Source organism: Epinephelus moara, chromosome 17 (assembly GCF_006386435.1).
Source record: "Epinephelus moara isolate mb chromosome 17, YSFRI_EMoa_1.0, whole genome shotgun sequence".
NCBI classification, from domain to species: domain Eukaryota; kingdom Metazoa; phylum Chordata; class Actinopteri; order Perciformes; family Serranidae; genus Epinephelus; species Epinephelus moara.
In genome coordinates, this window is record NC_065522.1 from 5,425,637 (window position 1) to 5,441,744 (window position 16,108).

Below are 16,108 nucleotides of genomic sequence, written 5' to 3' on the forward strand. Positions count from 1 at the left end.
ATCCTACAGTGGTGAAATTAATTTTAATTAAATTGAATCTTCAGCAATGGTTAATGTTACATTTTCAAACTGTAATTGGTTATTATTAGCTGTTACTTTAGCAGATTGATTATTCAGCTCATAAATCATGACACACTACTCTCCCCAACATGGAAGTACAGAAGCTGCTTTTAATAATAAAAAAATTATCAGTATTGGCATCAATATCGGTATTGGCAGAATCCTGTATTGCTTGATATTGGATCAAAACCTAATTTTGTGGTATCACCCTCCCCTTTTGAAAACACCTTTGTAGATAAAACTAAGTGCTGAATAACAGGTAAAAAATATATCTTGTATGGTTTGCATAGGAAATGCTATGTGTCACAGAGTTAGATAGAGTGCTGACGTCACACATAGGACTATCTTTAAGCATGTTGCCAATACATATTATGGTTTAGTGCTAAAAGTGAAAGAGAGCTAAACACAGCATACTTAACGGGATTTATTTTGCTTGCTCTCAGTCAGGTCACCTAATGATGTCAGCTGACTCAAGAGAATCTTGGGAAATGAGGGAAATTTATCTCCATCCTGTAATTGCCATTTGTTGACATGGTGGCTGTGTTCACAAGTTACACAGTCTGTTTAAAGGAGAGCTTTATTTCTCCTGTGATGGTCAAAATGTTCTGAGTTTCTATCAGGTTAGGGTTAGGGTCTGTGGGAAACACTATGTGAGGTTTAAAACGGACAAACTTACAGAACAATTAAAAACTTTAGGAAATAGAGCGATAATATGAAAGTGATTTCATTGTAAGTGTTATCTGTGTGTTCACTACAGAGATAGGTCCAGGATGCTTAGTACAAAGACTGTATTTCCCAGAATATTGGACTTCTTCTTTAAATATTTTAAATATTATTACAAAATCTCAGTTCTGGTGGCTTCATTGTAAAGAAAAAATGTCCATACTGACTTTCAAAGGCCCACACCACAACCCTGGTAGGAAATGAGGTAAAGCTGTTTTTGGAGTGAATGTTCCCTTTACAGCATTCTCCTTCAAGGTGACTTTCTATGAAGGTAAGCAAATTTATTTAAAAAAATACAATAAATAAATAAGACAAATAAAGTGTGGTTCCATGGTCTTCAGTTGTCTCCTGCAGTCCTCCTCTGCTCTTTAGTCCCGCTGTTCTTCTGCAAAACAAGACCGACAGGTTTGGCAAATGAAACTAACTGACCCATAGTCTTAAACAAACAGTGCACTAACGGCTCTGCTCTATAGCCTGACCAGTAGCTGCTTTCAGGGCAGCACTCATTGGTAGAACAGGAAAGAAAACAAACACCCTTCAGAGATACAGAATGATGTTAACTGTTTCATACTTTTCTCCAATCTTCATAGAAAAAAAAAACTGAGAGAGAGATCATTCTCTGAGGGCATAAATCTAAAGCGTCACCAGCCATATGCCTGTCAGACAATAAAACATCTCATGTGCTATGATTCCTTAGAGTCTGCTGCTTTAAAACTGCACCAATCATCATTTCTATATCAACAATAGATTAAATGACTAATACTGCACTCCACTGCACGATACAACACGGCTCTACTCAACTTTTGGTTTTCCATTAGCAAAAGTTCGCGTTCATACCCATTACTGTTTTTTGGTACCACCTCAGTTGTGGTTCAAAGTGAACTGAGCCAATACTAGGAGGCGGAGTTAAAACATTGCAGACCACTGACTGGTCAGAGAGAACCATCACTTGTGTGACACGGCCCGGGCAACCTGCACAAAACTATAAATTTTAAATGGCCAAGCTACCATCAATAGCAACTCCATTTTTTCTTCACTGGACCGAGATTTAAAAAAAAAAAAAAATTCTGCAAATGTCTGAAAAACTACGCTGTACACTACGTTCACACAAAGCCATACACTACACTGCGCACCCCGTACACTATGATGTACACTACACCTTAAACTCTGTACACTACACTGTACACAGCACCTTACACTACACTGCACTCTCCATACACTATGGTGTACATTGAACCGTACATTACAGTGTACCCTATGGTGTACACTGCGCCATACATGACACCATACATCACATCATGTACACTATGATGTACACTACACACACTAAGCCATACACTGCACAATACACTACAACAGACACTACGGTGTACATTACGCCACATACTATACTACTATGCTGTACACTACACCGTACACTGCGATGACACCTTGCTGTACAGTAACCAGTAACTATGTACATTATATCATGCACTACACCATACACTACAGTGTACACTACGTTGTATACTATGCCGTACACAACACGATACACTATGCCATATGCTATGTGGTGTACTACATTGTATACTACTTACATTACGCCTTACAACTGATAAAAGTGCAGTCGCCCCTCTGTTTGGTTGCCAATAAACATTGCATTGACAATGTCATGGCTGTTATTGATATATATTAATATTGATCAGCTAAGAATTCTGCCTTCACACAGGGGGCACTATCCACGGTGGAACATGCAATACAGAAAAGGACTTGGAAGAAAAAGTTAGTTGAGTCAAGTTAAAGTGATGAACACATCAATAATAATAATTCAATGATATTATATATATTACTCTGAAACGGGCCAGATTCTGCACAAGGAGTACTTTTACTTTTGGTACCTTAAGTATATTTTGATGCTACTACTTTTGTACTTTTACTGTAAAAATTTTAATGCAGGACTTTTACTTGCAACAGAGTATTTCTGCACTGTAGTATTGCTACTTTTACTTATGTTAAAGACCTGACTTTTACTGACTACCTGTATTGCTTATGAAGTAAACTTTTTTCATTCTTAAAAGGAAAAATTGTTTATTTTTTGTATTGTACCTGCCAGGGCCTCGCTGTGCTGCTGGAGCTGGCTGGTGAAGAAGCGTTCCCGCTGGGACACCTGCTCATCCCAGGCCTCCAGTATTTGCTGTTGCTCCCTGGGCTCCAGGGTCAGTGTGTCCGGGTGGGCCTCGTCGATGTGGGCCCTCACTCCCTCCAGGCTGTGGGAGTACTGCAGCTCCCCGCACACCATGCACACCAGCAGCTGGTTGAGTGGATCGTAGTCCATGAGGTAGCGGTTCCTCCACACAGCTTCTGAGACAGGACCTTCCTCGCCGTTAGCATTCTCATAGTCAGTGAACAGAAGCTCTGTCTCATCTGAGGAGACAGTAAATGGAGAAAATGGTTTGTGCCAGTTTCTACGTTCTATTGTGCTTTCCTTTCAGTTCAAAGTTACACAGGTAATACTTCACCTTCCACCTGTGCTGCGAAATTTGGGAATGGAAAGGTTCCCGGGTCGGTGTCCTCTGAAGTGCTGCAAGAGAGACAGAACAGTTACATTCATTATCCTTCATTAAGCTGGCAGCAAAACTCATCTTAACATAACCAAAACAAAGTTCCCACCTCATTAGATGCTGTGACTCCTCAGAGGACTGACTGACCCACTGATCAGAATCCTACAGGCATCAGTCAGAGAGGAAATAAAGATTGTCATAAACACATTATGAGTCCATCATTTTAGAATCAAAACATACATAATTTGTGAACACACTTGAACCTGCACACAGGTTTTTTTTTGATATACCGGCAATACAGCTCTTACCCGTGTTTGTACGTCCTGGGCAGGAAGGATAGGCCTCAAGTTGTTGGATGCTCTCCTTGGGATGGTTCCCTTGTCCTGAATGGCCTTCCTCGCTCTCTGCTCCTTCTTTTTTATCCTCCAGTACTCCCGCTTCCTCCTCAGAAAGTCCTCCTCACACTCCCCTGGGATGGGCTTCGGTGGGACCATGGTGGTTACAGGGACCAGCTTGGGGGGAGATTGTGTCATATGTGTAGGGCTCTGAAGTTGAGCAGAAGGCATTTTTATTGGACTGAGGTCGGAATTTAGATTTTGACATGGGGGTTCAATGGGTTGCAGGTTGATGCTGGAAAGTGGGTTGTCTGGGGGTGTCAGAGTAGGGAGGGAGGGGACAGAGTCTACATCTGTGCTTCTAGACATCCACTTTTGTGAATCTGGCGTGGCTTGTTGCTGATTCTCGTGTGCTCCTTGATAGTCAGATATGATCTGTGAAGGCCCAACGCTCATGCTGTTCTGCTCACTTCTGGATGAACAGGAGACACTGGTGACAGGTAGTTTGACCTGGAGTGTGTCAGGTGACTCCTCAGCGGTACATGTTGAAGGGCTAACAACCAGGACAGTGGGAATACTGGTCACTGCAGTCAGAGAAGCAATGGGTGGCTTGGGCTGAAGGGCTGGTTTTTTTAGAGGATTCACACCCTTAACAGTGTTGATATTGACGAGACCTGGAGCCTGAAAGACAACAACACACCATAAACATGTCATTTATCTCAGTTTTTTTTTTACAGCTAAACACTATTAAATACAGCAACAAGCTATACTCTCTCTGAAACATGCACATATGTTTACCCCTAGCTTTAAGTAGGCTCCTCTCAGTCACACTCACTCCCCTCTATTTTTGCTGTTCAAGTGTCAAATGCCAGACAGAGGTTTGCGCTATAATGACTCAGGTTTCAGCTGGAGAGAGCACTGGCTATGGCTGCAAGCATTGAACTCTTTGTCCCTACGAAAAAGACTTGTGGCTTATCTTTAGCATTGCTGGGTTTAATATGATCAGGGTTCATCATCTACCAGGGGTCAAAAGCTGGTAAATGTTCTCCCCGGTGGTTTAGGTTGTGTTGATTCAGTTTGGATCTTTTGGAATGGGGTTGTCTGAGGTAGCCTTCTTATCCATAGTCAGAGTACCACCTACAGTAGATGTCAGTTGGCAAACCCCCAGTTTGGAGAAGCAGGCAGGAGTCCTGATACAGAAGCTAAGCAATTTACTGCTGTGGAGGGTTCAGCCAAAGAAAAAAAAAATAGCTATATACATACATACACATTATATCCAGGAACCAGGAACCCTCTTGCTGTGTGAGGCGACAGTGCAAACCACTACACTACCATTTATACAGCAAGGTAAAGTATATATATATATACACACACACACACACACACACACACACACACATATATTTAGAACGTTTTCACTGGTTTACCTTGCTGCAGACAGCCTCTCCTGACGTGAAAGCTCTTGACCTTGTGTAACTTTGGTGAATTCAAACTAACCACTTTTAACACCAAAGACACACGATAATGCAAACAAACTAGCTGATTAAGGCAGCAGTAGAGCAGCAGCTCCTGTGCTCAGCAAGCTAAAATGACTGATTTTTTCAGTGGAGTCTGGTGACTTTGATGCAAGCATAAATGGAGAACTGAAGAGGTCAAGAGCTTCCACGTCAGGAGGGGCTGTCTGCAGCGAGGTAAACCAGTGAAAACGTTCTAAATATAGCTTACACTTAAACTGAGAAACAAAAAATACATTTTGTTGCTGACTGCGTCCACAGCAGCACATTGCCTAGTTTCAGTGGTGATACTCCTACCACTTCTCCAAAATGGGGGCACGTTGACCACCATCTACTGTATGTATTACACTGACTACGGACAAATAACTCTTTCAACCCCAATTCAAAAGACTGAAGCTGTCCCCATGAGCAAACCCGTAGTCAACACCGGAAAAACCAAACTAAATGATCTTGCTCATATCCATATACACTTAGCCAAAAGGTAGTCTCGCTCACCAGACCTTTCTCAAGAAAGGTCTGGCTGGGGCGACTCTCACTTTAAGATTGGAGAAAAAAACGCCCCGGCTGCTTGTACTTCTTTCAACCAATCACAATCGTTCTGGGCGGTGCCACAGCAACGGTGCGCTTGCAAAAATATTGTCCGGGGGGAAACAGGTTTTGGTGTAACACGTCCACAAAAATATCACCTACAGGACGCGAACCATGACAGAAAAATGGCTACATGCCCGCAAGATCAAACACCGCAAGAGTTAGTAAAGGACGTGTTGAAAACGGTTGAAAACTGCTACACAACCGGAGGTGGTAGGGCGGGACTTCAGCGGGTGGCTCGTTCCACCCAATGAGAGGCTGATCTCTGCAGCGAACTTCCGCCCACTCAGACTAGCCAAAATGTAACCCCTGCTGTTCCACAAACTGGAATTTATTGGCTTTTCTCACAGCTAAAACATGTTCCTGGGGTTTTCAGTACATAATCTGACTTAAATGAGTAACAACTGCTCTACTGGCTAGCAAAAGATGAATATTGTGAGCTTTTAACAAAGGCTGATTGTACTGTTACTGTACTGTAGTGTTGGTGTTCAACAACAACACTGCCCATTGTAAAAGTCATGTAATATTTTCTGCCGACAAGTAGAACTCATGAGGTTGTATTAACAAATATGAAATAGCTGCAGGAATGAGTCCTAAAACCCAGAAATGAGTTAGCGTTTTAGCATTTCTGGTTCCCTTGTCTCAAAATCAATGTTGTTTTTTTATGTGTTTTTGATTAGATGTCTGAAATAAGGTCTGTGGTTAACACAAGCTTAAGAGGCTTTATGTTTTGTCCTACAACACAAAATATTTTCTGCAACTATCCAAAATTCAATGGAAAAATCCCATGGGCTTTTTGTTGAAGGGACTTGGGGTGATGCTAACTTTTGGGCTGGCCTGCAAATAAATGTCATCCCTGCACCACTCTCCAAACTTGGTCTTCATGAAAGGGTTGAGATCACCGTTACTAAGTGATTGACTGAAAAACGGACAGTGCCATGTTTCCTTTTTAATAAATCATAATAGTTATGTGTTTCAGTGTCATGCTATGAAAACTGAAAGATTAGACAACAAAAGTAATTAACAATTTCAGAGTAACTTCAATGGGCTCCGACAGTTTTAAAAACACCACAAATCCCGAGCTCCCAGCTTTCACAAAACTGCTACAAAATTGTGAATGCTGCTTCAGCTTGTTAGTATTTGACCTTTTTCTGGTTGACCTATTACGTCACAGAGCAAGCATCTCGGACAGTTTGGGTCCCATTGACGGTATACTGTACTTGCAGGAGTAATTCCACTCCCAAGCGCATTCTCTGGGTGTGTTGGTCCGACTTTGAGAAATTTTATTTAGTATGATTTTAGTCGGACTAACATGTTTACATATATTTTAAAAGTCCAATTTTAGTCAGACTAATGCAATAAATCGATTTTCTCTGTCATGTAAACATACTGAGTGTCTCTCTATGACCCGATTAAATCAATGCAAAACATAGTGTAAGCATGTTCAATATTAGCTACTTACAATACTAGTAAGAACACTGGCTATTAGCACCCACATGTTGCAGATAGTACAGAATGAACACTATTCTCATGTGTTACATCACCTGAATATTTCTGCTGGAAAGCCGACTGCTACATTCTCCATGTCTTTCTTTCTGCCTGGCCCGTAACCTGGCCCTCTGCTGCCTCTTCATCAGCTTCCAGTACTCCCTCTTCCTCTGCAGGCTGATCAGACCACTGTGCTCCGTCACCACACTGGGATATCTCTGTGCTGATGGTGAGTTGCTGTTCTCTGCCTGACACTGTTGTTCACACTGTGGTTTCTGTAGTTGATCCATGGGTAGGTGATGTAGCTTAAGCGACTCTATAGAGCAGCAGTCTTGATGGCCTGCTTTTCTGGTGTGAAGCCTCTGGGTCCTGCGGGGTGAAGATGGGCTGTGTGAGGCTTCCATGTAAGGGTTTAGTATGAAGTTCGAAGGAGTTTGGGATGAGTGCTCACAGGTGGGAATCTGGACTGTCTGGTTGGATGTGGGAGAAGATGGAGGTGTCTCGCTACTTTGGGGAGAGTCCTTAAGGTGAGGGTTTGGTGAACTTTCTAGTACCAAGACATCAGTGTCTGGCTGCCAGCTTTTTATCTCCAATGTCAAGTCAGCAGCAATAGGAGCCACCTCATTCAGCTCAGGTAAATTTGGCGTCATGTCGTCTTCTGAGGCCTCTTCTGTTGTCTCTTTCTTAACATCAGTCAGCTCACTTTTATACTCTGTCACTGTGCTAAGCGATTCTTCCAGGAGCTTCTTCATCGAGGCCACAGCTAGCAGAGTGGTAGCTTGGCTGTCTGCATTCAGAGCTGGGTCAGGCTCCGGCTGAGGCGCTGGAGGTGGTGGTGGTGGAGAGGTTGGGGGTTTGATATCTGGACAGATGGCTTGTTCTGGCTGAGAATTTAGGTCAACTTCTGGCACAGACTCACTCTCGTGTTTTATCTCATTTGCATGTGGCGTAGCAGGCGCACTGCTGTTGGGGAGAGATTGTGCACTTCCTGTATGGCTTCCGCCTGGTGGCACACTGGTTACTGCTGCTTGCCTCTGGGCCTTCCTCCTCTGTAAGGTGGCATTGGCCCTCGCTTGTAAGACACCCTGCTTTAGTCGAGCAGCTCGAGACGCTCGCTGCTCACGTTTCTTTATCCTCCAGTACTCCCTCTTTTTAGCCATCCTCTCCTCCTCGGTCAACTCTGGATCCAAAGAGAGAGCTGATAGCGATGGCACGCTACTCGAGACAGCCATTTTCATGACACAGCCACCAAAGTTCGTCACTGCTGCTGATCCTCCAGAAACAGCATTTTGAGGGGTCTGGGGATGAGTGAGTGTGAGCTGACTAAGTGTCTGGATTGCTAATTTGTGGGAATTTGGAGCAGTTGTGCTTTCAGGTTGAGTCCTTGGTCTGACTGACAGCAGTCTTGGAGGCTTGTTGGCCGAATGTCCAGCAAGAGGAAAAGAGACTTTCACCTGAGCTGGGCGGAGGGGGGGTGGAGGCTGGGTTACACGAATGGGTGTAATAGCTCTCCGTTTAGTGTTAGGTTGATGCTGAGGTTTGGTGATGGAGGTAACTACAGGACACTCTGCTTCACTTTTGCGTGCTGCTGTGTTGTGCCCTGTAGGAACCTGGGGAATGTTAATGGTCACTGTCCCATCCTCTTTGATGAACCCTCCAATGGTCTCTGAGGCGTGGGTGAGGGTGCTCCCTCCTGATTGAGCCAGCGCTCTGGCCCTCCTCATCTCCTCGAGGATTTTCTGGTAACGTTTCACTCGTCGCATGAGAGAGTCCTTCTCCTTCAGCCGAGCCTTTACTTCCATTGACAGCTTCGCTCGCTGTTCACGCTTTTTAATCCGCCAGTACTCTCGCCGTTTGGCAATTATCTGCTCAGGTGTGTCATTGGGGGATATGACGATTTGGGGGATATTTCTAGTACCAAAGACTGAAGAAAGCAAAGGGGATTTACATCTCATGTTTCTTTGATTCATGAAAAATTTCTGTGCTTCGATGAACCTCTGTCTAGGCGTTTTACATCGTGCAATCCCTCGGGAAACGTAAGAAAGGTGTACAGAATTTGGAAGCTTTCTCTGTAACTCCCCTGGCTTTCTCGCAGATATAACATCACATGTGATGGCTGTCTGCCTATTCCCATGTGGATTTTGTACTTTTACCTGATCTGCTTGCATGTTAATTGTCGTTAAACTTGCTGCTCCACTTTGAAGTTTATCAATTTCCCTTTTGGCGGATGTAAATGAAGGTCTGGCCTGCTGCTTCTGGCCCGCTCCTCTCAAAAACGACTGGGATGGAAGATGCTGCAGAATGGTGTCGCCCACAAGTCCTGTTTTTTGTGCTGTTTGCCTCTGTAATGTCAGCTCCACGCTCTGCGTCCTCTCTCTGGCTTTAGCTACCTGAGCTGCCAGCTTAGCCCTCTGCTCTCGCTTTTTGATCCGCCAGTTCTCTCTGCGCTTGGCTGCTTTCTCGTCCTCTGTGTCCGGGGAAGGCTGTGGGTTGCGAACACCTTTAGCCCTCCGCAAGGTGACCAAGGCACTCTTTGTTCCACTTTGAGGTGTTGCTGTTTTGCCCTCTGTTTTAATAGAGACAGGGACACATGGAGACGACACAAGAGTCATACCTGTGCTCACATTGGTGGGTTGGGGTTTGGGCTGAATGCGTGATGCAACTTGTGCCTTATGGCGCATTTTGGGGCCTGATGCGCCCTGCATAGACACACATGGCTGAGGTGCTGTTTTAGTGGAGCTGCCATTTGTAGTTGTGGTCACTCTGACTGGAGGCACTGAGGAACAGGTGTTTAGCTGGGTTCCACTGGTTGTGGGTGAGGTAACGGCTCTGCTCACAGCACCCTTTGCTGTAAGGGATTTTACTGTGGCTGTGTCGCCCCTAGCAGCTTTGACTGAGATGGAACATGATGCTGGCAACTGAGGCAAGACCTTGTTGAGTTTTGCTGTATGAAGCCACTTCTCCTTTTGGCTTTCGGCGAAGTCAGCTGAGCTGTCCCCCATTGTTTTTCCACTCTGTGATGCAAGAGAGATATTGACTGTTTTGTGTGACTCATCATTACTCTGCAGAGGAGTAGAGAAAGCAGGAAAAGAGTCGGATAAAGTGGAATTCAACACTGCAGGGGCATGTAGATGTCGCTTTTCCCCTCCACTGTCTTGTGTTGACTTTCCTCTACGCTCCGTCAGTCGGGCCCTCTGCTCTCGTTTCTTGGTTCTCCAGTATTCTCTCTTCTGGGTGAGGGTGGCATCATCATAATCTGAGGCAGACCGACAGCGGTGGGACGTTGAACCACCTTTATCTTTTGCAGTTGGCATTGCTAGCTTGGACAGCCCATCAGTTCTCACCCAACAGTACTGGTTGGCTCTTCCCTTGTCACGCTGATTCAGTTCATCCTCATTGCTGTTAATTTACATGATGTCCTTCTATATGATGCCACAGTAGGTGTATTGCTCCAATGGGCAGCTGCCGTAGCTCTCAGACATCACATCGGTATGCAGGTGTCCTGTGGAGCAGAAGACAAGTCTTAGTTGAGTGAGCTGAGGTAACACTTAATAACCCTTGCTAAGATTATAATGTTTTTTGAAGCACTGTCAGAGAGGTGTTATTTTAATTTTAGTATACCCTCAGTGGCCACCTGTATAACAATCCAACCATAAAAGCCCTGGCATAAATTCTACCTTTAGAAAGACAATATTCTGTTTTTGTTGATAATGTTAAATAAATACTAATGCAACTATGTATAAAGGGCTGCAACAACTATTATCATTATTTTGTAAAAACTCAAACGTAATATTACATGTGAATAATATCTAAGATGTGAAAAAATGTTTAGGCACACGGGACTCAGCTTTTCACATGTGGTGAATTCAAGTCCTAAGGCATAATCAATCATTACGATTTTCAGATATTTCACATTAGAAAAGTAAAACATATAGCATATGGAAGCACCAACTTGTGATTTTATATCACTTGTAAATCCAATATCAGATGCATGAAAGGATTACTGAAGGCCCACGGGCCCAAAGTGTAAAGGGGGGGGGCCTGGCCCTCATATGTATCTGTTGCTTGGGAAATGTTTAACATGTGACAATCCACATGCTGAAATATGAATTTAATCACATCTGAAATGTGATTCACATGCAATATAAAATTATAGGAAGGTGTTTTTATCTGTTATGTTTTACCCCAGCTGGCACCAGACGTCAATATGACGTCACTTAAATGAATGCCAGGTTCAGACTACATAATATGTTTGTCCATTCCAACAGTCACTTTGTCAGATTAGGTAATTCTGCAGTCATAAAACCTTGCAGTGACTTGGCCAACAGACACGAAAGATGGTCCACAATCAATCATCGCTGGTCGTCTTTCACGATGTGTGTGATGTCATTGGAAGGAGGTGCTATGGAACAACATCTGGGAACAAAAACATAAACAAATGATGGCGTCTGAAGTGTTATGTAAGTTACTGACAGTCCTGTGTTTGAAAAAGTCCCCTAAAGGGAAGAAGAAAACGACTGTGGACCCATTCTTGGGTAGCACGAAGAGGACAGTATGGGTTGTCAATCCTTTAAAGAGAACTTGAGGTAAAAATAACATATTTTTAGCCAGCAATTAAACCGAAATACAGCTAATGTCAGCTAGCCACCACAGTGTATTCACAAAGCAGGCAGTTAAAGCCAATATGCTAACATTAGCTATTATTGTGCTACTGATTTATCAACACTTAAACTCTGATTCAGGCCACTGCAGCAGAGTGATGTGCTCCTACTGGTCAAAGTCACAGCTGTGATGAGAGCAGTGGTGGAAGGCAAAAAAACATAATCAAACATGCTAGTCTTTTTGTCGGGACGCTGTGAGGCGTCCCAGACGCAGTGTCATTTGTCGTCTACAATGACACACTACGCAGGATAAAACAATCAATTATAGCGCAGGACACTCACTGCTGTTCACCACCTGAGCTGGGACACCATAGGACGCCCAGGTCAGGCTATAATTGGGCCGACATTGTGTAGTCTGAACTAGGCATTACACAGATTCAAAATGACCACAAAGCCACAAACCCCAGATTCAAAAGACACATATTACCTCAAACAGATATGAAAAGACTACAAAGAGACACAAAAACCACAAAGAGATGCATTACAACCTAAGAGAAATGCAAAACGACATAAAAACTTGCTAAACAATGATACAGTGAGAGGAAAAAAATGAGGAGTGCTGCACTGGGTCAAGGCAATGTGTTGTTAATTGTTAAAAAAAAAAAAAAAAAAAACCTAACTCTAAAGTGTGTCTGTCCTGCTCCTTTGTCAAAGAGGTGGTGGGGTGGGCTTTTGCATATCTGTGCCCAGGGGCCCACTAGCTGATAATCCACCCCTGTTCAGATGTGATAAAATCACATTTAAGCACATGGGGCTAGTCACATGCAAAACAGTTTTTCAAATGTGATGAATTTACAACATTTAGCTACATGATATTCAGATATTTCACACTTTAAATGTCTCAGCTGACACTGGATGTCATTAAATGCTGATATTTGGTTGCATGTCGGTTGACCAAAATTCAACATCAGTTCAATAATGCCAACGTCAATTTGACAGAGCACTGACAGATGATATATTCTTGATTTTAAGTTGTGTTGGTATAGTAACCAAAATCCAACATCTTCCAAACATCTCGCGCCAATGTCACGTTGATGAAGAATAACGACATTTAGTTGTGAGGTATGGAGAACAAAACCAAATGTCTGAAAATGTCATAACGTCAAGGTTCACACAATGTGAAATTCTAACGTTAGACATTTCAATATCGTCAACCTGATTTTCATTCCAACCAAACTTTAACACCTGTCTGATGAAAGAGTCCAAAATCTTTCTGACGTCATATAGATGTCCAGTGCCAGCTGGGGTAAAACATAACAGATAAAAACACCAACTTCTAACTTTATATTGCATGTGAATCACATCTCAGGTGTGATTAAATTCATATTTCAGCATGTGGATTATCACATGTGAAACATTTCCCATGCAATAGATTGACATATCGAGTTTGGGACATTTTTACTTGTTAAAACATTCAATTCACATGTGCTGACTTGGTAACTTTACTCTTAAATCTACTTTACTCTTTACTAAAAGAAAAATCTCACATTAAGGCTCTCTAAAGCAAGTGTCCCCATTTCCTGTGCCGCTTGTTTAAATGGATTACATGCAAACCGAAAGACAATGCAAATGTATCGAGACGCCCATCTCCTCTCACACAACACGATATCCACGTGAGACAGACTACATCTTACAGTTGACTAATATTCACACGTAGCTTTTAAAAAAAATAACTATGCAATATTTTCATCCCACAGCATCGTTGCTGGTATAAACACGTCGCGGACATGGTTGTAGAAATGTGTTAGCTAGCCTACAGGAACCAGGAAGGAAGCAGAGTGACACTGTCCCTTTAAACCTGTCCCTTTCTATCACAAATTATATCTGTCGAGAGCCATTTTTATTCTTTATTCTGTGTCTATTTGATTCTAAACGCAGCCAAGCGACCTAGCTGAAGCGAAAATAACAATACATACAGAGACGTGGTGAAAAAACGCCACATTAGGGCGTAAATCGTGCCTAAACCCGGTGTCTCTCTGATCGGCACAATGGACAAGATCTTCCTTCTCTTGTCCACACGGACGGGCGCCTGTCTGAGTCTACTGCCTGTCTAAAAGAAGCGAGAAAACCCGCACATTACTGTCGTAAAGCAGGACGCTTGGAAACATGTGGAAGAAAAACATGCATACCCGATACCTTTTAGTTACACCTAACTTTCCGGGACAGTTTTTGTGAACGTTTTTGGACAGATATGTTGCCAGGACACTGCAGCTACTTTCCGCCAGCCAGCCGTCCTCTGAGGCTGCCTTGACAACGCTGAAAAGTACCAGGATGTGGGACCTGGATGCTTGCTCCGTGTGTGTTTGTGTGTGTGTGTGTGTGTGTATGGCGTGGACACACAACACCCCCCTCCTTTTCAAACCCTAAGCCATTAAAAGGAGTGTATGAAAAATAATTTGACAAAAATTGTGGCTATGAGCTAATAACGTCCATGAGTCACAGTAGTGTGACTGACTAATGGCTGCTAATTAGGCCTAACCTCATTTGTCATTTCACGATTTAGTGAAACCTGAATTTGGGGCAGGAGACGAATTCAATAACCAATCAAAGGACCATTCAGAGACAGATTACATAAAGCTTGCAATAACATATAGTCTTTTCCAATTTGGAGCAGCTGGACAAAGGTCCATTGATTTAATGGCTTTTTCTAAAGATGACCTCAATTCATGTGCAGAGCCATCAGTGATAGGGCTAAAGTTGAATTTGTGGTTTGGATAACATGCACAATGATCAAATGGGTGTCATTAATTGGTACATTTGATGAAAAAAACCCCATTTGCAGTAGTGGTAGTAGTGGGCGTGTAATAGCAGAAACAGTAGCAATGGATGATGGACACATTTGTAAAAAATCTCTTCATGAATCTTATAAAATATATAGTCTAATTCAAGAGGGGTGGAACCTGTGGGCTCCGATGTCCAACAAAATTACAATATTTTCAGTGTAACTTAATCACTAAATACAATGCTCCAGGGATGAATCCTAAAACCTGGAAATGGGTTAGCATTTTAGCACTCCTGGCTCCCTCATCTTCAAGTCAATGGGTTTTTGGTGGGATGCCTGTAATAAGGTCTGTGGTTAACACAAGTTTTTATTCTACATTGCTAACTTCAGCATCGGCCTACAGAAAACGTCATCCCTAGAGCACTCTATAACTTAAAAAAATAATGTCAAATTAGAGCTGACACAATCATCCATTAAAAAAAATCTAAATTAGAAAGATTCTACAACAGGCAACTATGTACCGTTTCCAAAATAATATCATCAGCAAATGTAATAAAAATCATAAATAAACTTAACAAATTGCCTTTATTATTACAACCGATTCTAGTATTACTGTGTGCTGCAGTTCTGTCTGGTTTTTCCAAGTGGTGTTGCCACTTCCCAGCAGAACACAACTCACAGCAAAATTCAACTAACATTAATGTCTTTATTATGTTATATTTGTCAGACAGACCATGTGAAGCCTGAGTAAAGTGTCTATGATTTATGTTGCTCTGCATGTGTAATTTATGTAGATGGTAGTAGCTTTCATTTATTGCAAGTTTGTATAGTATACTGTATAGTGCTACTTGCTTATAAAAAGTAGATAAATAAAAAAAAAATCTAGGTGAAGGGCAGAGCCCCTGGCAGATTTGGTTTCCCCCAGTGTTGACTCAATGGCTACAGCCTTGAATTAAATGATAGCAAATACCACTAGATAAGAGAATGTATGATAACAGTTGAAACACTTGATTGGTTAATGACAGTGGCATTGTTGGGCCTGGGCGTCCCTGTATGTTTTATAAATAGCCTCACATCTAAATATGTAGGCTATATGTTTCAAATAAGGCCTAATGTTCATAAAAGCCCCAGACCTAATAATATGTAATCCTGGTCATACATCTATTCAAATAAATGTTCTTACTTAAATTCCTGTTGACATAAATATATACATTTAACTATATTTCCAACTCTAGTCAGTACATTTTTAATGATAGCATTTGTAAAGCATTCTGTACTCAATACTAATTACTAACAACTGCTAATATTTTTCTCATCACAGTTCATAGGTAAAATGGAAAGTAAAAAACAGTTATAAGGGTAAATAAGGCACCAGAGTGTATAAAAAAAAGCCCCAAATTAGAGCTTGTTCATCAAAAAAAAATCCTAGGGAAAGATCCCCCTACAGAGGTCTGGGCTAAGCCCCCAATGACCTCAC

At 42.4% G+C, this 16,108-nt stretch overlaps 1 protein-coding gene across 5 annotated transcripts in view; it reads right to left on the reverse strand.

The window, feature by feature from the left end:
* The window catches only part of si:dkey-28a3.2 (uncharacterized), an 18,107-nt gene continuing 1,999 nt past the window's right edge, over nucleotides 1-16,108 (reverse strand). The window contains exons 1-8 of one of the 5 annotated variants that reach the window (XM_050067957.1): nucleotides 14,046-14,167; nucleotides 11,555-11,664; nucleotides 7,305-10,750; nucleotides 3,632-4,339; nucleotides 3,433-3,485; nucleotides 3,282-3,343; nucleotides 2,869-3,186; nucleotides 1-1,168 (exon numbers count right to left, since the gene is read on the reverse strand). In XM_050067957.1, coding sequence (XP_049923914.1) covers nucleotides 1,152-1,168; nucleotides 2,869-3,186; nucleotides 3,282-3,343; nucleotides 3,433-3,485; nucleotides 3,632-4,339; nucleotides 7,305-10,562 — 4,416 coding nt within the window. In that variant the 5' untranslated portion in view covers nucleotides 10,563-10,750; nucleotides 11,555-11,664; nucleotides 14,046-14,167 and the 3' untranslated portion in view covers nucleotides 1-1,151. Of the gene's footprint in view, nucleotides 1,169-2,868; nucleotides 3,187-3,281; nucleotides 3,344-3,432; nucleotides 3,486-3,631; nucleotides 4,340-7,304; nucleotides 10,751-11,554; nucleotides 11,665-13,825; nucleotides 14,016-14,045; nucleotides 14,168-16,108 lie in introns of those variants that run through there. The other 4 variants (XM_050067958.1, XM_050067956.1, XM_050067959.1 and 1 more) reach the window with 4 other exon arrangements.